Here is a 21,468-nt window from a genome sequence, read left to right as displayed (position 1 = left end):
GAAATGACTCAGAAAGTTATTTCCACAATAGGAGGGCATGGGAAAACACAAACATTGGTCTCTTAAAGACACACAGCCCTGTTTGTTACACACTGACATGCCTTACCTTCTAGTCTGTTGGAATTGCTACCACATGAGCTACCTTACTCCGTCCTCTAGAACCCTGACTGGATTTTGCACGTTAGGCTTTGTTTTCATCTCTAGAAAATGACATAAAATTACCTTACCCTATACTTCTTTCTTATTTTTCTATACTAATCTTCCCCGTTTACCTTCCCTTCCCCATTTATTGCACCTCTCCTCAACTCCTCACGTTTTTTCACCTTATTCCTCTTTCTGTGCTGCCATAAACCCAAAAATCTCTCTGTGACAGCAGCACCATCTCTCCTGTCCTTCAGATGGGCTTTTTTTCCTCACTGGCATTCTCCCATCTACCAGCCTGGCACTCTGCACCTTCCCTCTGGGACATGTCCCAGCCATACCTGGCAGCCTTGGGAAGAGCACTGGGGCTGGCTCTGAACAAGCCAGTCTGGAAGCCATTGTGATGCAGTCACGGTGCCGCAGGCCCAGCCCTGCTGAGCAGTGCCCAGGCAGGATAAGGACCCAGTGATGCAGAGAAGAAACATCAGCTCAGCAGAAACCAGTGGCACCAGCATCCCGGAACCTCCCTCAGCCCAGCCCCTGGTGCCAACCCCTCTTTTTCCACTGAACATTTGCTGCAGCCAGTAGGAGCCAAAGATTAAATCTATTTCCTGCCTGTGCCAACCAGGTAGGACAGGTTGAGCCTTTCTTTACAATTATGATGAGGCAGCAATTACACTCTAAAGCTGTATTCTCTTGGTGAGGTAGAGCTATTACTAAGCTCAGTGTTTTGGTTTTGTTAGCAGACCTTTGGGCCTGTTCTTGCCTAAAACCCCCCTCAGGTTTTCTCGGGTCTCTTTTCTTCACTCTTATTTTTTTCAATGACTTGTTTAATGTAATCTTCTTCTCCGAGTTGCCTAAAGCACAAATCTGGCTCCCAAAGCCAGTGTTCAGTCCTGCTTCCCTCTTCCCTTCTTGCTGTTCAGATATCTGGGCATCCAGACTCGCTCCCTTTCCTGGTGCATGGATTGAGAAATATTAAAATAATCTCTCCCTTTATCCTCTTAGGTGTGCCAGCAGCACGTTGTAGCTGCCTAAACATATGTCTTGCCTGCTTGAGTGACTGTTTGACTTATCTCTCCTCTGCTGCTCTTGGAAAAGATGCCGAAGCCTCTGGTCATCTTTGGAGGTGCTGCCTAACTTGCTCTGAAATTCTTTAGGACAGCCCACATGTATTCTGGTGCCGTGTAAGCCTTCCTAGTCAGGTGCTAGAAACACTTGTCTCACTGTCCTCACCTCATTTTTATTTCAGTCTCCATTTCTCTCCCTTTTCTCTCTGTTTCTATTGACTGTATTTATATTTGTGTCACTTTACTGTCTTGCAGCTAACTAGCAAAGCGTGCCATGGGTGTGGTTCCTTGAAAAGCCAGGGCAATGAACTTTAAGGTGGATTACTTTGAAGCCAGAAATGATAAACAGGTAAGGGAAAATAGGAAAATTGTAGCACTATTGTCACTCCTCTTCTGAATTGGTGGACTGCTGCCAAGTCAACGAACATTTCATGGCACATGCTGAGTCACAGGCAAGACAGAAACCCATGCATGCGTTCAGGAACTGGAGGGAAGGTTTTGTGCAGGTGAGAATGTGTAAACACACGTTTCAGAGTGTGGGTGTCTGGGTGGGGAAGCACATAACAGTGCAGTATCAAGGCAGCACAATGTCAACTGAAACCCCAATCCTTTGGGAAGGAATTGGTTCTCTTTTCATTCTCCCAGCAAGTTTAGAAAACAGTCCTTGACTGCTCTTCTGTTATCAAACCCAAGGCAGATCTTTCATGTAGGACGACTTCTGAAGTGCTACTCTTTGGGTTCTATTTTCACAAGCAGTGCCTGGAAGTGTCACATACCCTGTACATCTAAGAAACTTCGGACTCATTCCTTCACATCTGCAAATGCCTCATGTTTTTGAGGAAGTCACTCACATCTGTGTTTCAATTCCCTCATCTTTAAAATCAGGAAAGAACATTTTGAGATCCTTGTGAGATTATATTGCTGCTGTTTTGTCAGGACATTGCCACTTGTGGAGATGATATCACAAATGTGCAAAAACTGGGCTTTGAAAAAAAAGGATGGCTGACTCTCTGACCTTCAAATCGTGCATATTAATCCCATAACCATCTTGTAAAGAAAAATACGGTATATACCAGCTTTGAGAAAGGAATTAAAAAATACTAGTTAAAGCAGAGAAGAGCACACAACATACACAACAAACATCACAGAAGCTTTCTCTCAATGGTTAAAAAGAATCCCATTTTAAACAATAACACTGGATGAAATTTAAACAGAGATATCAAACAAGATATCAAGCATCAAATGAACAGCAGAAACATTAAAAACTGATGGCTTTTAGCTGATACATAGAGAAAGAAATTAAGAGAAAACCAATATTTCATAGTTACAGTTTATTTTGGAAAATGTAAACGTCACTAACCATGCATACAAGTTAAGACAATATTTTACAGTTCTTAAGTTTCTTCCTTTTTCCTTTGTTTCCTTTTCCTGTTGTTGCATAGGACATTATCACAATATATAATCTATGCAGTACAAAATACATAAAAAGTTACAGCAGAGCAAGAATAGATGAACATATAACTGTACAACTGTAATACTTCAATGTAGTGACTTAGAGTTGAAAAATGAGCCATGGAAGCATTCATGTGCTGCTGGTGAAGCTGTACAAGTGAGGATGACAGCAGCAGCCTTGCAGTTCACCAAAGCTGGAAGAATCGATGTGAATACGTGCACACTCATGGCACACATCCAGGCATGTGCTTGTGGAAAAGCACATGTGCTCCCACACACGTCCCCCAGAATGCACAACAGACACAAGCACTGCAGCTGTAACCAGAGATGAAACTCAACCACAAACCTCCAACAGGTTCAACCTTTCCAGATGCAATGGTATTTGGATCCAGAGATTTGGTTCAGACCCATCACTACCTATAATGAACTGGATCCCTGGTTTTGCTCTGTAGATATCCCTTCATTATTCAGTGTGTAATACAGACACACTGCTGTGTATTTATGTATACACACATACTATACAATATACACACATATATGCATTTATATATATGTGCATATGCTTATATAAATCTATATATATAAATATATATATATATATATATATATAAAAACACCTATACCAGTGAATGGGCTTTTGCATTCTATATTCTGGTTTATGGGATAAACAAGTATAATTTGGTTGCTTTCTTCTGCCTAAGGCTTTAGCTTTATCCCCAAAGGAGTTACAAATACACATGTTCATCAACCATTCACTGACACAGACTATGTTAGCACCCAATGCACAAACACATGGTGTGATGGAGTAAAAGAGCACCTGCAAGTTAGTTTCTAGGCATTACCTGATGAAATTAGTAAATCAAATGGCAATGAAAAAGCAAGATTTAAGCATGTAGAGTTGATTTTCCTTATTCTTCACAAACCATGTTCTCCAAAACAACAATGCACTTCACAAAGTACAAATTCTGTAGCTCATGACAAAGACCTGGAGAAAGGCAGTTGTGAATGGGAATAGCTACAAACAGGTGAGCTCCTCACACGGCCTTTAATGCCCAGATGCACGAAACAGGGAAAGCACTGAACGTCTGCAGAGAGGGGACTGAGGTTTTCAAGGCTCTCACAGCTACCATTATTGCAAGGGTTAATGCAATAGAGAAGAGGATACATACAGGAATTAGATGTTAACCATCAAACAGAGGCTTCTGATGACTTGTCATAAATATATACCTTTGTGGTTATGTAAACAGATAGTATGCATGTATCATAAAAGCAAGGAACAACTAATTTGCAGACATAAAAAATTCTCTCAGAATCTAGCTGCCAGGAATATCCCAGGACTGCCTTCTAAGAAGCAAGATGAAAACTGAACCCATGTTGCCATTGGGCCTTTGCAGAGGATGAGGTTAATGGAAGGGGCGACTGAGTTTCTATCTCCAGGTGACTGGTGGTAGTGAAATGATGATTTTTAGCTTGCACCCATTTCCTGCAGCAAGGCAGTTCAGCTCAACTCTTCCAGCCAAAGCCAGAATTGTGGCTGGAGAAAAACAGACAAACTTTCAGGGCTTCCTTAATAATAATAAACCTGTTGTTGCAGTCTGAAATTAAAATTAAAAAACCCACAATGGCAGTGTTGCCGCTTGTGAGGACTCACCTCAGCAGGCTGCTGGGGCAACAGAGGAGGCAGGAGAGATGCACACCCCTCCAGACACAGGTCTGTGAGGAAACCTGCCCCTTGCCAGGGCAGGACTGCCTGAGTGTGACTGTTTGTTGCTATGCCAGGACTGGTTTAGATTACACCACTGGGGCAAACTACAAGGGCAAAAACCTGAGGTTAGTTTGGATAAGCACTCAGATTTCAAAACACAATTTGAGCTGTTTGAACAATTTTGACTTGTTCTATCTGCAAAACTCAGGAGGAACCATCATGAGAATGGAGTCTAATGAACTTGCTGGTCATTAGCCATTTCTAGCAGATGCTGGAAAACAACAAATACTCTTTTTTCATATGAAAATATTATGAGAAGTTCTGTTCACATTCAGTTTTGGAAACTACTAGTGGTTTGGAATTCATAATTTATCCTAAAACTATGATGTATTAAACATTTAATGGAGTTCTTTCAAACTCTAGCTGGGATTTTAAAACACGGTAACTTGACCGTCACCCTAACACACGCTGAGGAATTTACAACAAAGATGTAGAAAAAAAAGTTTTAATGACCAATTTCAGAGAATTTCCTGAAAGTGTAGCTGTGTTGGCTATATCCAGTCCCATACTCTTCTCATTAAATGAAAGGACTGAACTGGAAATTTGACTTTGAACCAATTTATTTTTTCCTGCTAAAACTTGGAGAATTAGTAGTAATATCTATGATGAATATATGTAAAATGTTAGTTTACTGTTAGAGTTAAAGACTGCATAGTTCTATGTCCCTCAGAACAGGTTGTTCCATAATCTTTATATTCTACAATCTCAGCACTAATAAAGCCTGGTGCAAATATTCCTTCTTCAGGCAATTATTAAAACAACTTGTTTGGAATGCATCTGCTGAATTACTGAGCCCTAAATAAATGGACTGGAGCGGTTCCTCCTTTCCTGAAGATTAAATGATGCTCTTGTTGGAAAAGATGATGATATAACAAACTGAATTTGGAACACGAAGCCTGTAATTTTTGCTGATACTTCGTGCTCCTTCTGTTTTTGGTTGTTCCTCCTGCCCTCCATATCCCTGTATTAAGGTATAATAATGAGAAATGTGTTTATGACTTGTTTTGAAGTATGTGCACAAGACACAGCTGACCTGTAGAATTCCTTGAGCTAGATATCTTAAATGCCTCTTTACTAACTACAGCAGAAGAGCTCTTTCAGCAGTCACAGAAATGATTGGAATGTGAATTCCTGTTACCTGAATTGTATCAAGTTGTTAAAATTGTGTATCTCAGTAGATTTTAAAAAAACATAAAATAAGAACAGAGGAAATCTGTAGAGGCAAACAGACCTGGCTTTCCCCTAACTCACAGAGGTTCAGCAACCCATCATATAAACTCAACAATACTTGTCATCTTGCAAAAAACCCTAGCAATCCTCTTTTTCTGTGAAATGAAGCAGTAGAATTATGCCTCGCACGACTTCCAATCCAAAAGGGGAAATTGTGATTTTCCAAGAGGTGAAATCTGGAGAAAATGAATGTGAAAAAATACTGAAATATCTGCACTTTGTCTTTAAGTATTTATCTATACAACTAATAGAATGTGTAGTATCAGGAATAATGTAAATATTATGGAAGTACCTATGAAACTACTTGGAAACCTACATTAGCCTCTCACAGTTAACATACAGTACAACAAAACCTTGCAAAATTGGATCAATGCAAAGCAGCAAGTAAGATACAGGTTCATTTGGAATCTGGGAGCATTCACTTAACATCAAATGACAGGTTTGGCATCGAGAGCTTCTTCTCACCATGCTACACTTAACTTCATTTATACCCTACAGTAAAAACAGGATCCCCCAAAATTCCAGAATCAAAAGGACCTGAAGTTATAATATGCACTATCAGACCAGACAAACACGGAAAGTGTATTTGCTGCCAGTGAGGTCTTCAGTACATCACAATGCTCCTGCACTTTTGCTATGTTTTCTACCATACAAAACATAAAAATCCACCTCCTTCTGCTCTATCTAGTGTCAAATATTTGAAAGTTATTGAAAAGTAGCCAATATTCCCTTTCTGTTATCAAGCAGTTATTCAGAAATAAGAGCACCTTGCTTTATGCTGGTATGTGTATTTTTGAGAAACCTGTAGTAGTGCTGAGCTATAGTCACTTTAATTTAAAACTTAATGCATATTTTACTTTTCCAGTCAGAAGATACCTTATGATTTTCACTTCTTTCATCAGCAACCACAATTTTGATGCAACAGAATACAGAAACTATGTCTTAGCCAATTTGTTTTTCTAAGACACAGCTGTACAGCAGGTAAGTACCTTGATAACAGTTTTGGTGGGCATTGGTTCAGTAATGCTATTTCCACAATTCATTAAAAAAAAAGAAGAGAGAGAAAGAAATAAAGGAAATTGTTCAAGTCAGTGTGGTTTGATTTGAATATTCTGTTGGTCCCATACTGAGCAGGCAGTGCAGATAGCTTAACAACTTGGAGAGTGTGACGACAGAAAGCCTCTGAGACTCCAGGCCACCTTGCAAGAAATGTTACCCAGTGTAAATATGTTTCTTCGTGATTTAGGTTACTTACTTTTAAGGCATCTTGTTTAAATGTTTTTCTCAGAATTTTATCTAGCATGAAACAAACCAACAAACAAGTTTATCAACCTCCCAGAGATTTTTGCAATAGAAAGTTGGTTTTGGAGCATCTTCAGCATGAAGTGAAAAGGCGGCTTGCCATCAAAAGCAGAGGGCAGCTTGAAGAAAGACAGGACTTCTGTTTAGACACTCCCCAACATAGGTATATAATGAGGAAAACAAACAATGGATGAGTCTGGTACTACATTCCAGTATTGGTTTGGTTTCCGTATCGTTTGTTTGTTTTCCCAATGTGTGAAAGAACCTAACAAAATCTTCTGAGTGCAATTATATTTACAGAGTAAGGCCGTGGTTAGGGTGTGTCTTCATTGTAATTATTGTGTAACATAAATATCCATCCCTGAGAAAGGAGAAGGGGGACACAAATCCAACAGAGTTCATTTGTATGTACGCTCATGTTGTGCAATCCCGTCTTATAAACTACTTTGACACCTGAGGTGAATTGTGGGGCTTTTTGCCTTTTTTTTTTATTTTTTCTCATTTTCTTATAAAGAATAATGAAGAGGATCCATAAATGGTTGCAAAATATATGACATATTGAGACAGCAGGAGTCACTAAGTGTAACATGTAAGTTTGTCCGTCCATGAGGTTAGAATAGCCACTCGTGTGGTCGGGTGAAGCAAATTTGACTAGAAATTGCAGTGGGAGGAAGCTATTTACTGATTTTTTTAAGAAGGGGGCGTAGGGGAGGGAAACAACAGTTTTCCAAAGGTGTGCAACACAAGCCGAAGTCCCCTGGGCGTCGGAGGCGCGGTCCGCGGGCAGCGGGGCGGGCTACGGGGAGCTGGCGGGGCTCAGCGTGGGGCTGGAGGCGTCCGAGCGGCTGTGGTCACTGAGGGAGCCGGCCCTGGAGCCGCTGCCCGCCCGGCCCCGCAGCATTCCCGGCTGGAAGTTGGCGTGGCGCCGCGCGTGCTTCGTCAGGTGGTCGCTGCGCATGAAGCGCTTCTCGCACAGGGGGCAGCGGAACCGCTTCTCGCCCGTGTGGGTGCGGTGGTGCCGCGCCAGCTCGTCCGAGCGGGCGAACTTCTTCGTGCAGCCCGGCCAGCTGCACTCGAAGGGCCGCTCACCTGCGGGAGGCACACACGGCAGGTTAGAGCACAGCACGGACTCCGCCGGGCTTTGTACGCGCGGGGTAGAACAGAAAGGCTGGGAGCGAGGCAGAGCCACTACCTGGATGGGGAACGTGGTACCCTCTGCTGCTCTGGTATTCCAGTCCATCAAAAAGTACTGCCAGTCCAGCTAGTGATATACCTTATTTGATAACTGCATCTTCAGGGACTCTGGGCTCCTGATCCTTTCATGGATATCACATTTCAAATCTCTTGTGCTCTGTTGGACTTAACTTCATTACTTGATAATACCTGTACTGAGCTTTATAGTATATTCACTTATTCCTCCAAGCTGTCCCTATGTGTCTGACTCAATGCTGAAGTTCAGAAGGTGTGATGAAGTCTCCCTCTTCAGCTATTTACAAGCAATTTTGGTAAAAATGAAGATTGGCAATGTTGAGGCACTGATTTGAGGCTCCCACTTTGTATTCTCCACAGCCACGCCTGTGTTTTCTGCATCTGCTACAAAGCACTGTGGTTTCTCGTGTTCCCTGCCTTATGCCTCCAGAAGGGAGGCAGGGAGCACTGTATTCCAACCAGGTAAATGTGTCACATTGAAGGGATCAGGACAGATGCTGTGCAGGAGCTCTGCACGTGGGCACTGTGGGAGATGTGCAGCCTGAGAAGCTCTGCACATTGTTGTTGTGCAGATGGATATCTGGAATGTATTCCCAGCTTCACCACTGATGTGTTGCATAGCCTTGGGCACCTCACATTATCTGTTTCCATTCTTAGCTTCTCCGTTTGATAAAAATGAAAACATTGAATCATGAAATGTGCTACTACTTCTGCATATTGCTTTGGTTCTTACTGTCACTGAGTCTGAACATCTCATATTCCTTATTTGTTACTCATTAAGAACATGTTATTCTTTTGTGAATACACAGAGAATTTTTCATAGTTATAATTTTAGTAACTTCCTACTTGCAATAATCCTAATGTTTCTAATTCTGAATAGCCAGTTCAAGAGGCCCAGAGAGCTATATAAATTCTGTAGCAAAATAAGAAAGAAAAGTTCTCCCCACACTACACTAAATGGAAAATAAAGAAAGAAATTAGCCTTCTGGAGAAATTCAATGCACCTTAATCAAAACAGAGAGCAAAACTGACCCCAGAAAACCTTCAATCTAAGCAGCCAATACTCTGCTTTAAATTCACACATTTGGCTGTAACATTTATCTCCAGGATCTACTTAGGAGGCTCCTGCTCAGAAAAATAGTTTTATAAGTTCCTCTCCTCTCTGTTCATGATGCCTGCAAGATACTTCAGCCAAATCTCAAAGAGTGTCTCAATGAACAGATAGGCAAGTCTTTTTTTAAATAGGATTTTGTTCAAGAATCTGGAGAAAGCAAGTGTTCCTGATGTTTCATTGATTATTTAGGAGAAAGATGTTTCATTGATTATTTAGGTCTCATTAGACCAGCTGTTCTTAAGCACCTTTGGTGGATTTCATTCCCCCTCCAACTACACTGCATAATGCAATGGTGTATCTGTGCAGGACCCAACGGGATCTGCAGATGGAGAACCATGAGCACCACCTCTAGTGCTCTGCAAAAGGCAGCAAAGACAAACAGAACTGCTTTCAGTTGGCTTCCCCTGAACTAAAGCCTAAGAAACGTAGGGCTCCACAAATGATTTTAAGAATACAACCACAACCAGCTGGTTTTGAAGGATATAGTCTTGTTGCTTAAAATAACCTGTGCAAACCCATTCAGTGTCCTCCTTAGCCTTCTCCTGCCTGCCTTCCCTGCTGTTAGGGAGTGACCTCCCGCTCTGCTGATAGAAATGGGAAACATATATTTTGGCTGTTTTTCATATATCTTTTCTCAGATATGCTCCTGCCTGTGGTGGGACATGCCAAGTCATCCCTGTTGTGAAACCAGATTCACCAGTCTTCTCCCTGTGTTTTGGTCATACAACAGAGAAAATTCTATGAGGACTTTGGAACCTCTGGGAAGGGCAGTGAGACATGGTCTGAGAGGTGGAGGTGGATCTGGCCTGCAAACTGGAGTTTCTCATCCCTCAGCTATGCCATCATTTTTTGGTAAGGCACTGGCTTTTGCCTGAGTCCATTTTCTCTGTGTTTATTGGTGTTACAAATGGTGTCAGCAAATGTTCTTCCCTTGAAGAACTGTCCCATGAAATGACTGCTTGCAGACAAGAAAGGCAAAAGTTTTCATGCAGTGTTTTGCTTCTGCTGTTGAGAACACCATGAAGCACAAACAAAATGGTACCTTTTTTTTCAGCAGTTTGCATGGCATCAGCTGCTCTTGTCTATGATTCTATCATTGGGGAGCCAGCAGTAGGGACAACATTCCAGTTCCTCACAAGAGAGAGGTTCTGAAGCAGGATTGTGTAAGACCTGTGTTATCCAGCACTAACAGACAGGTAATGAAGGTATGGCACAACTTATCTCCCCTCTCTCCACTGCACATCAGATCTGGATGAGAACATTCAGGTTCCTACTCACCCTCTGATTTGATATTAATGATGGTGGTGAGGATTTGGGTGCTGAGCCAAAAAATGTTGTCTGTCTTCCACTACATTTCTACTGTCCTCTGTCCTCCCCCTTCCTAGGGACTATTTTTCCCCTCAGTCTTCTCTAGTCTTGATCTGACATCTTCTTGGTAGTTGTCTTAAGTTTCTTGGTCAAGTGGTTTTCTACTAACAGCTGGCATCACTCTAGTAGTGGTGATAGCTCTCTAGAGTGTTTCCCAGCTTTGTTGAGGTTTAGCAATTCCTCTTCAAAGAAAAACTGTATTGTGAGGAAATGCTGGATGCCTTGTGTCAAGATATGAGAGTCATTATTGTTCAGAAAAAATTAATACACAGTCTGGAACAAAGTTGCTGTGGGGTATTAATTAAGACAAGACCAAGTTGCTGCTCCAAAACCACACATGGAAATTCACAGCCTGTCATCGTTCTCATCTCTCAAACAGAAGGGATGTGGTTTTCTGTGTAGGTAAGTTATATAAATGTCCTTTTACCAGCAGTAAAGCAATCAACAGAATGAGAGATTATATGACTTGATTGCCTAATCTCATTAAGGAACAGGCAGCCACAGTACAACGTTCTTGCATAAGCAGCAGCCCATGGACATGTTGTGCTCAACAAAGAGCTCTCACCATTAAAATGGCTGCACAGAACACAATAAGGATTCATTCAGCTCCACTTAGGCAATGCCCAAGTCAGAGTTTTACCTTTGTACCCCGAGTGAAGAATGTGATCTTACAGATTAATGCAGAAATGTTATCAAATATCTTAGATGTGGCAGGAAACAATCACGTGAATGTGAATGTTGAGAGTGTTAATGCTGTGCCTTGGCAGCAGCAGTATCTTTGTGCATTATGAGCCTTACTAGCAAGTCTCAAAGAGTGGTAAGTCTCCAAAAGGTAAAGATGCTTGAAAAAAAATGAACCAAAAAGCAACTCAGGCTTCTTTACTCTTTGGAGAGGCAAGTGAGAGATGCCTTTAAGGGATTCGAATATTGTAAGGAAGGAATATTGTAAATTATTCTTTCACAATTTTAAATAGGTTTGGATTTCCATGTTCCAAATCCTACTAAACAGTAACCTTTCTAGCTCCTCTGCCAGAGCACATGACAACACATAACTTGTGTTTAGAGCTACACAAGCTGATGGGAAGACATCACATTTGAGAATTGAATTCAGCTGATCTTAACTGAAAATTACACAAACAAGAACATTTTTGGCTTTTTCCTGAACTCCACCCAGTCCAAAAAAAAGAAGTGTGTAAAGCTGCATTAAGAAACTTGCAGTGCTCAGTGAGTGAAAGTACGTGAGCTGTGCAGGTGCACTGAGTTCTGAATTCATTCCAGAGGCACAGATCTGGCTGCTCGTGCTGCTCATATTGTCTGGCAGAGCTGACTGCCAAGGGAAACATGGAATTGCCTGGGCTATAGAAACAGAATTTAAAAAAGGCACTTCTCTCCTCTCTTGCTGGAAGGGATTCAGAAGTATCTAGAGCCAGCCTGGCCTTTATAAAGGCCCTTTGTATTATTCTATATTTGTCAATCATTATATATATTGAGGCAACTGTATGTAGATATGGGAAACAAAAACTACAGAGACTGTGGAACCAGATCTGATGTCTACTGAACTTGATTGGTACTGTACTTTTAGTGCACATGTAGTTTTAAGGACTCCTTTCCTATGTAGTGACACTGCTGTACAGACCTGGAGTTATCTCCTTCCTGCTTCACCAGTTCATCTCTATGATATCCAGCATTTGAGTGTCATTTAAAAACAGATACCAAGTACTGTGTAGGCCTGAGCATACTTTAAAAATAACCTGATACTGACTGAAGTGCCCAAGCAGTTTAAGACAACTGTGACACCAACCATTTTCTGAACTACAGTGCAAGGATTAGGCAATTGTGTCTGAACAGTCTGAAGTGTGATATCTGCTGCCCTACAGATCAGTGTACTAGCAAGTCAAACCATGTACTGTGGGCTATTTTTTCAATTTAACTCATGTAATAACCCTGCACATTATGTTAAGCTCTTCCAGCATATGCCAAGGACATGCAATAACAAAGAAATTTGTATACTGGGAATTCCACAAGTGCCTGCAAAACCAGAAACAGTAAGCCAGAAACAATTTTCTGTGATCTTTAATCTGTTCTGCTGCTTCACAGAACATCATTGTATGTTGTTATAAAAACAGACTAGAAACCTGAACATGCCACTGTGTGCTATTCTTATATTTCTACATTTTCATATATGTAATTAAGAGTATATTTGGAAACATGGATCAGCAGGCTGGGTGGGGAGGATGAGGGCCAGACAGTTAAACAGAGATGTGACAGAAGCAGCCTTCCTCCAGGAGAGGAAATGCTACCCTGGGAAAGAACATTCAGCCAAGCAGACTATGCTTCTTGAGCGTGGATGTTATTGAAAAAAAAAAAAAAGAGAAAAGGTCGTCATTCAATAGCACTGATACATATTTATGAATATTTTTGTTTCTGTTATTCTCTTTGTTTATAAAGAAACCCATTTGCATGGCCAAAACCCAAGTCCTTAACCTTCCTGGTGCAAGAAAGAGTAATGCATAGCTTTGATGTTGCTTTGATGTTAGACAAATGGTGCTTTCTTTAGTAAGTATTTAAAAAAGGATCAAAAAATTCCAAAGCCTCACAATTCCTAATTCCTATCAAATGAAACTAGTTAGTTTTAAATTAATGATTTTGGGAGTGATATAACCAAGTAAGGCAAGTGCAGTAGTATTTTACATCTGCTGTTGTGTCTGTACAACAGCTTTTGGGTATCTTGTTCACACCCATCTAACAGAGGTAGCAAAGTCAGCAACATTAAGCTTCACTAGTCCCGGGGAAATTAGGATGTTTTAGTAATGCTCTCAGTGAAAAGAAAAGTTAGAGGGTGAATTTGACTGTCACTAGACACTGGAAACCCCTGATGGGAGTGTGGTAAGAACGTCCCAATCCAATAAAAGCTCCAGTTCCCATGTTACCAGACCCTGGGACACACAAGGACCTGGGTTGCATTAGGACCTGCTGACAGAAGCAGGCAAGTTCTGCTAATTCCATTATCTGTCAGTGACCTTTTTTTAGGAACTGGAGTTCTCAGAATTCCAGCAGGGACAGAGCCAGGCATATACAACCTCACTTCAAAGTGTGCACATCTTTCTTTTGATCATAACAAATCCAGTCATTAAACTAATAAATTATTGGATCATTGTTTTCTATGTGCATAGGAAACTACTCCCAAGCAGGAGCTTCAACAGCTACCATAGTATCCACTATTTAAATGCTTGGTTTATTTTCTGTACCTTAACATTTTCATTGACTCATTTAGACATGTATGAATATTTCTTGAAAGAGGCAAGTTTACATTTTAAGTGTTTACATCTGTGTTACTGTTTGCTCTGGAAGTCCTGTATTGCTCCATGTGGGAGCACAGCTCACAGCACATGACTGATCTGTTAAACCTCAGCTGACTAGAACACCTCAAACAGCAAATGCTGAGCACACATGTTCAGGTACTATAATGATAATGGCTGCAAAGCAGAGAAATGTCAGTAGTGAAAAATTCCTCCCCAGTCAGATCTGCCCCAAACCAAAATAGCTCCTCTCCTCTGTTCCATGCAGATTTCTGGTCCTCTTACAAATACTAGCACTCACTCTCACCAGAATGGAAACAATCTTTCTTTTCTTTTTTTTTTTTTTTTAAACGGATTACATCCTATCAGTTATATTCTAGGCTTTTATTTCAAACTTGTTCAATAATGGCTGAAAACTCAGTTTACACTAATTTTAACTACTTAACTGTATTTTTATCAGCCACATTTGCTTCTCTTTTGTCAAAGCAGAATCATTCTAACATAATCCATTGTCTAAAATACGCATTCCATGGCTTTACTGAATATCTTTTTAAACAGGGATGCCCAGGCTGAACTGCTCTGTGTGAGGTTCTATAGCTTGGCATTTTTTAAATATCCATGTTTTTTATTCTGCATCTTTGCACAGTGAATTAAGAATCATCTGAAATTTGAACCTGTTAGCTTTACCAAGTCATTTTCTGCCTACCATGTTAGCTCCTGATTGACTCCTGCTTAGTTCTTGCTTTCTCTCTGCTGCAGGGCACCACTGTGTGTTCAGTAAATTAAGCCCTGTGTTCCACTCCCAACCCAAACCTAGTTCTGGACCACTTCACACACCCAGTAAGTAGCTGGAAGTTATGTTCCAGGATCTGGAAAATAAATCTTACAGCAAATTGGCTTTAAAATGAAATGGGCATAAATTTAATAAAAATAAATATTGCTACATACTTTGCTAAGGTTTTGAATGAAAGAGTGAAATAAAGGCTAAAACGATGTGGATAACTTTTTTCATGCTCAGTTAAAAAATTAAAAAAACTTTGAACTGCAGAAGAATTCAGCAAACAAAGAAGCCCACAGTAATTTTATTTTTAGTTGACCACAATGTTTTACTTCTTTTGGTATGTTTTTTTATAACACTATTTTAATTCCTTTAGCTTTGGGGACAGTTTTCAAGACAATAATGACGTTAATCTGAACTGAAGTAATGAAACACACTATTTTTATGAAATCAAAAAAGTCAGTCTAAACTGTTTTCTGACTACTTGTCAGGGAACAACTGTTCATCAGAAAGTGTAGTTTCTATAGTTCCTGCTAGTAAAGAAATGCAAAGTTTTTAATATTCTTCATTAACATTTCTTGGCAGCTTTCCCTCCATGAAGATGAAATGCCTCACATTTTTACTAAGTGACTAACTGGAGATCTGATCTTTTAAGGGAACAATTTCATTTGTATTTTCAACTTCCACTGAACTCCCTGTGTTTATAAGCACAAGGGAATTCCAAAGACAGCTAACAAGGGGCTAAACAGCCAAGGGTAAGGACCATGAAAGTCTGTCCTCTACTTCACAGAGAAATCTTGAAATAGATTTTAGATCTATGCTGAAAATGTGACTATGCCTTCTGGCATTGCAGTAGGACCCAGGGAGTCTGAGTTGATTCCCTACAACATGTTAAGGACAAGAAACATTTTCCAGTGTTATGCTAAGCTGCTTTCATTTCCTTGTACTTTTGTCCTCCTGAGTAATTTTGCAAATTGTTGGTGAGTGATGCAGCCCTTCAAAACACTGTCTGTTTTGAGTTCTCCTAACAGTACTAAGATGCACTAACGTGCCATGCACTGCCATGGCAAAGAAGCAACCAACCCAAAGTCCATGCCAGAAAGACCAAGCATATTTTCAAAACATGTATTTTTATGATCTTCTCTGCACTGGTATCAAGTGTTAAGAGTTCCACGGATACATAGTGCATTCTGTTTGGTTTTCTTCTTTCTAGCTGTGTTTACACCATAGTCTTTCTCTGCTAGAGAGAACTTCAAAACACAGGTAATCCTGCTGGGCAATTGAGAAATTAAATTCTTTCTCATCAACTGAAGATCATTAAAAAGTCACTAAAATCCCGTTAGGATTTCCAGTTTGAAATTCACATCTGTATCTGTAGACCTGAGCACTGAGAGTCTGATGCTCCTTTGTTTTACTGCACTCTTGTACTCAGAGACATAATGTTTGTCCTCGCTAATACTGGGATTTCCCTGTGCAGTTTGTCCCTTCCTGCTTTTACAAGTTTATGGTTTAGCTCTTCTCTCTTCCTTACACCCTCCCCCCATCTTATGTGTTCCCTTCTCTTTGAAACTATAGAAAATCAGCTGCTCTAGGGGGTTTGTGAAGCTCTGAAGTCACAAACTACATGAAAACAGAGCTGGGTGGGTAGCTGGGTGGGTGGGTGGGGTGAATGTGTTAAATATGTTCAAGAGTTTTTGTCTTGAAGCTCAACCAGATTAAAAATCATGACCACTTTGGCATGCATGTGTGCATCTCATGGCTCGATTTGACACATCAGTAGAATCCAGTGCAGTAGAAAAGCCAGCAGAAAGACAACTGTGAAGCTAAAGGCTGAGAAAGGGAGAGCAAGCATACAGAGATCTGTGTAATGTCTAAAACACTCCTATGGCTTAGGGATTCCTCATCATTCTTCTAACCAAGGGTCACAGGCTGCCTGGAGCTGCTAGCAAAATGATGGGAGTTCACTTAGTGAAGGGAGGTGAGGGCATCCTTGGTTTTGCTGCCCTCCCCAGCCTCCCATCACAACACTGCTGGGAGCCATGATGAGATGGTGAACAAGCAATATTCTTGTTAGTATCTAAAGCACTGAAATTTAGCAAAACAGCTCCAAATTCCTAGCAAAGTGTTCCTGGGGGATTTACTGATCGTATCCAAATGCAGTAATAGCAGGTCCTCTTGGATGTCAGTTCTCATTGGTACTGGGGGTGTTCAGGTTAGCCATGTAAGGTAAGGAAGAGATGCACACGTATGTTTTCTCCTCACAGAAGTATCTCATTAGCCACATCTCCCAGGGCAGGTAAAGTTTTCTTTGCATGACTAGAAAAAGCAATGCACAACTTTGTGACAGCAACTGCATTACTGCTGTTACTGCGTTACAACTTCCAGATGGCCTTGTCAAAGTCAACATAAATAGTATTTCTCTTGACCTTTTTCTGTCATATTTGCTGTAGTTTTGCTATGTGACTGCACTAATAGCAAGTACACTTCAAAAGCACTACAGCAATACCTCTTAGTCTGTAAAGCTGTGAGTAACCAAAACTTCAGTTGTCTCTTACAAAGGTAAATGGTAATTTGCACAATTGTATGAGATGGTGTTTACAATGTATTCAATTTCAAAGATAAGGTAGAAGTCTCCTTATAGTTCTATATGGATTTATCATTGTTATCTAATGCTGCTCTTTGGAGATTTTGTCTTAAGTCTGAAGCCTAAAGTTCACTGTTTTACTCTCTTTCCCAACAGTTCTGACACAGGACCAAAATGGAGACCCCCCCATACAAGAAAAGAGAGATATGTGAGCCATTACATACCCATGAGGCTGGAAACCTCCCCTGCCTGGCAGGGACAACTTCTACATCTAGGGGAGTGTGCAGACTGGAATGGGCCCTGTCTGCCCCACAGGGATAACTCCTATCGATCCTGCTTCCATTAAGTGCAGTGCCTTTGTTTACATGGATTTTTGCAACATCCTGTTATAAAAGCAGCATTTTTTCACTCTCTTGATGGAACCTATGGGTAAATAATGCTCTTTTACTGAATATCAATGACAGGCCTAACTTAAAAATGAAAGACAACAGCCTCAGTGTCAAAGAGCTTACGCTCTAAAACAATACAAACTAAAAGTTGGGTTTTCTCTCAGACTTAAGCACCTGCAGTTGCTGTGTGTAATTTCTGCTCAGTAAGCCTAAAACTCTTCCTGGGTCTCATTATCTCAGAGGCATTAAATCCTAGACCAGTTCTCAGTAAAACAGCTCAAATTCACTAATTTAAAAGAGCAGCAACTTTCACTTGATTTTGTCTCTCCTGTGGCTTGTTCCAAGAATGGAGATCAATAGCTGACCCTTTGCCTTTGCACTTAAATTCCAGATAATTAAATTGTGTTCTGCTGAAATGATGGAGTGATGAATTCTGGGGAGAGGAAGATGCGTCTTGGCTTTGTGTCATTTGCAAACCACACTGAAGTATCACACTTTGCAAAGAGGGGAACTCTGAGGCTTGGTACAGAAGCCCTTTAATGACTGTATTTCTCTAGTTTGCTCTACTCACATCTATGAATGTAATAAAGAAGGATGATTATTAAAACATCTATTGTGAGTAGAAAATAAACACTGTAAATAGAACCTCTGAACACAGCTGGGTATTACCAAATGACAAAACTAAAAGATGAGGGAATTTTTTCCTTTTCCATTGGTCAATTATACTTTTAAACAAATATACTTGAAAAGAACACTGGAGTTGAAACACTGAAAAATCTATGTGCTAATCAGAAAATCTGACCCATTGCATCATCCCAGCAAAGGAATTTCTGCCTAGAATTCTTGCCTTGAGCCAAAACCTTGTTGTTTAAGGGGCTCTTTTCATTCCTTACATACGAAGATTGTCTTCAGCATAGGCCAGAGAAGTCTGGCCTCTTAAAACATAACAGAGACTAACATCCATGAAGGTATGTGGGATTTTTTTCTTTTTCTGTCATGTTGGAGAGCCAATTCAAACCTTTTAAAGTGGCAAAGGACTAGAGGAGGGTTCTCCAAATGTATATAATAATAAGCACAGTGTTTTTATCAAATGAGTCCAGTTAAAACTTTCAAGTAATAATGTGGACCTTGATGAATATACTTGCTGGACTGAGGTCTGTTTAGCCATCTGCAGTCTGATGTCCCTCCTGTTGCAACATCCTAACATGCTGATTTGTTGTCTGCTACAAGCTGATGATTTCGGCTGCAGCACTCACCCTCTGTTAGAGCAAATAAGGTGATTAATGGCAATGTTATGCAGACAACAACTGAAGCCAAGAAAACAAACTCCTCAGACTTGATTCTTCCTCCTCCAGGAGGAAAAACATCTTACTTATAGCTGAAACAATGGACCCAAAGGCATCTACAGGGAATGTGTAGTTAAGGTACCAACAGAAACACGAGGTTTCCATTACAAACTGCTGTCTGGATCTTTCCTGTGCTACCTCAGAATTGCTCTGCAAACTCAGAACAGCTCCAGATCTGACATCTAAGTGTCAGCAGCTCCATGGGAGCTCTAGAGCGGTATCCTCCTTGGCAACCTGGCCTTCTTCAGCTCACTCCTTACAGTGGAAAAAAAGGTTACAGGCTCAGTGTAGGAGAGTTCCCCCTCTTCTCCCAGTCTGTGCTACCTTTTTGTGAAACCCGGGGTTATGTCCCAGCAGAGCTCACGGGCTGCCAAACTGTCAGTCCCATGGTGTGCTCATCACACAGAGAAATTAGACATGTAGCACAATTAACCAGTAGGTCAAATGGCAGAAAACAAAAATGCCACGTGGTGATTTCCTAAAGTCGTAACTTTTTTTGGCAATTCTCTTGTGAACAATCCCCACAGATAACTGTGCTCCTTTCTTCATCAATTTGATGACCTTTCTTCCCTCAGCTTCCAGTGTGGGACACAGGTTACTCCTTGCTTGTCTAAAAATGCACGGGTCTTCTCTCCAAAAAAATACTGTTACCTAGTCCTTGCTGGAAAATTTAGTTAGCTTTCTTGGATGGTCTGAAATTTTAATCTGAGACAGGGACTTAAAAATTAGATCAAACCTAAAAACTTGAATCTGAACATGCTTGTATTGCAACAATGTTTGAAATCAAACTGAAACATCGTAAACCATCCCTGTCTGTACCATGACCACAGAAACAACTTCTGTAGATGTTTAGGCTGCTTTCAATGGAAGTCGACCTCACAAATTATTTTTTGTGGTGGCTTTCAGAAACTTCGCATGGTAATACCCCTGATCTCTGTTTCAATTGTAATGTTTTAAGTGGGAGAGCAATTAAATAGGTAATGACAAATTATATTAATCTGGTGTGAACTGTGGATGCATTCATGCTGAAATCACGCCACTTTGGCTCTGTGAGTTCTGCCCCAGCACTTGTGTGAATAACTGCAAAGGAGGAATCATGACCCCATGAATCAGTTTTTTCTGTTGACATATCAACAATTCTTTTATTATTCTATTCTACTAAAAACAGAACAGTGCTTGTAAAAGCAAAGCCTATCAAATTAATGAAAGGTTGTCCCGCTATGCAAAATAACAGACTAAAGGATTATTCATCTAAACAGAGACCTGTACTTTATTTATCTGAATTCTGGAAGATGTTGAATGTCATCTGCCTCCAACTGAAGTGCACAGACCTTGCGGGTAAGTTATGACATTTTATGTGCACAGCATCTCCCAGGATCTGGGGACAGGATGAGATTTCACTTTGCTAGAAGCCAAGCAAACAGAAGTTAGTAAAGTTGTCTTTGGCTCTAACTGTGAAATGTCTCTTTTTGAACTTTTGAACTGTTTAATCAACAACCTCACAGTAACACAGCGTGCATGAAACATGGAACTTCAGCATTTATAAGTACAGCTAAAGCAGTAAAGCTGAGTGAAAAATCTGATACTGAGAGTTTATTGCAACTGTATGAAAGAGAGAGGGAGTGGGAATTTCCTGTTATTTTATTCCCATTCTGGATGGATTGTTTGCCAGAGAGCAAGGTGGTGTTGAAGTGGTTTATGAGCAGCATCTGCCAATGACCATGTTAAGCATCCAGCTTGAGGGAACAGGCAGCTCTGGAAAGCTATAAAACTATATGGGCTGATAATCAAACAGTAAATCTGTTGATTGACACCAGGCAGCTACCCTTCAAGGTATGCATAACCCCACAGCATACACCTCAAATTCTCCTGCCCAGATTGTAAAGCCACACTTCCTGTTTAAACTGGGCTTCAGGTTTTGGTTTTAATAAAGGAATCAGATTCTGCGATAACAGTTGTGCTTATATTCTAATGTGCTCACTTTTAAAAGAGGTCAATTTTTTTTAGAAAAGACAACAGTTGCAGTTCAACATTCAACCTTTTGCAAGTCTCATATTCTGACAATACCTTCCCTGTTTATTTTGCATCTCCTGATCTATCAGTCTCCTTCAATCACAGCTGTGTGAAAAGGAAAAAAGAACACCAGTTACCTGCTCCTTTCTAGTTTTATCTTTTTTCAGCCTTTCTCATATGTTAATTCTTTAAAACCACAAATGTTTGTAAGTACATACACATCTAGGCCTCATTCTCATATAGAAGCAGAAAATAAATAAGAGAAGGTTTTCAACACTTATCACTGATTGTCTCTTAATTTTGACTTCCTTAATGCTTTAATCACCAGAGTGAACTCGTAGGGCTGTACACTCAAGCTTTTGAAAAATCAGGCTCCTACCCAATGTCTCAAGCTGTTTCTGAAAGCAT

The 21,468-nt window shown here is 40.5% G+C and overlaps 1 protein-coding gene across 1 annotated transcript in view; it reads right to left on the bottom strand.

Moving 5' to 3' along the window:
* Nucleotides 1-2,527: 2,527 nt before the first annotated feature.
* The window catches only part of KLF13 (KLF transcription factor 13), a 33,053-nt gene continuing 14,112 nt past the window's right edge, over nucleotides 2,528-21,468 (bottom strand). The window contains exon 2 of the mRNA XM_064668313.1: nucleotides 2,528-8,049. Coding sequence (XP_064524383.1) covers nucleotides 7,757-8,049 — 293 coding nt within the window. The 3' untranslated portion in view covers nucleotides 2,528-7,756. The remainder of the gene's footprint in view (nucleotides 8,050-21,468) is intronic.

This window comes from Pseudopipra pipra, chromosome 12, assembly GCF_036250125.1.
Source record: "Pseudopipra pipra isolate bDixPip1 chromosome 12, bDixPip1.hap1, whole genome shotgun sequence".
Lineage (NCBI taxonomy): Eukaryota > Metazoa > Chordata > Aves > Passeriformes > Pipridae > Pseudopipra > Pseudopipra pipra.
The sequence above is the reverse complement of the archived record's forward strand: the minus strand, read 5'-3'. Positions and strand labels throughout refer to the sequence as shown.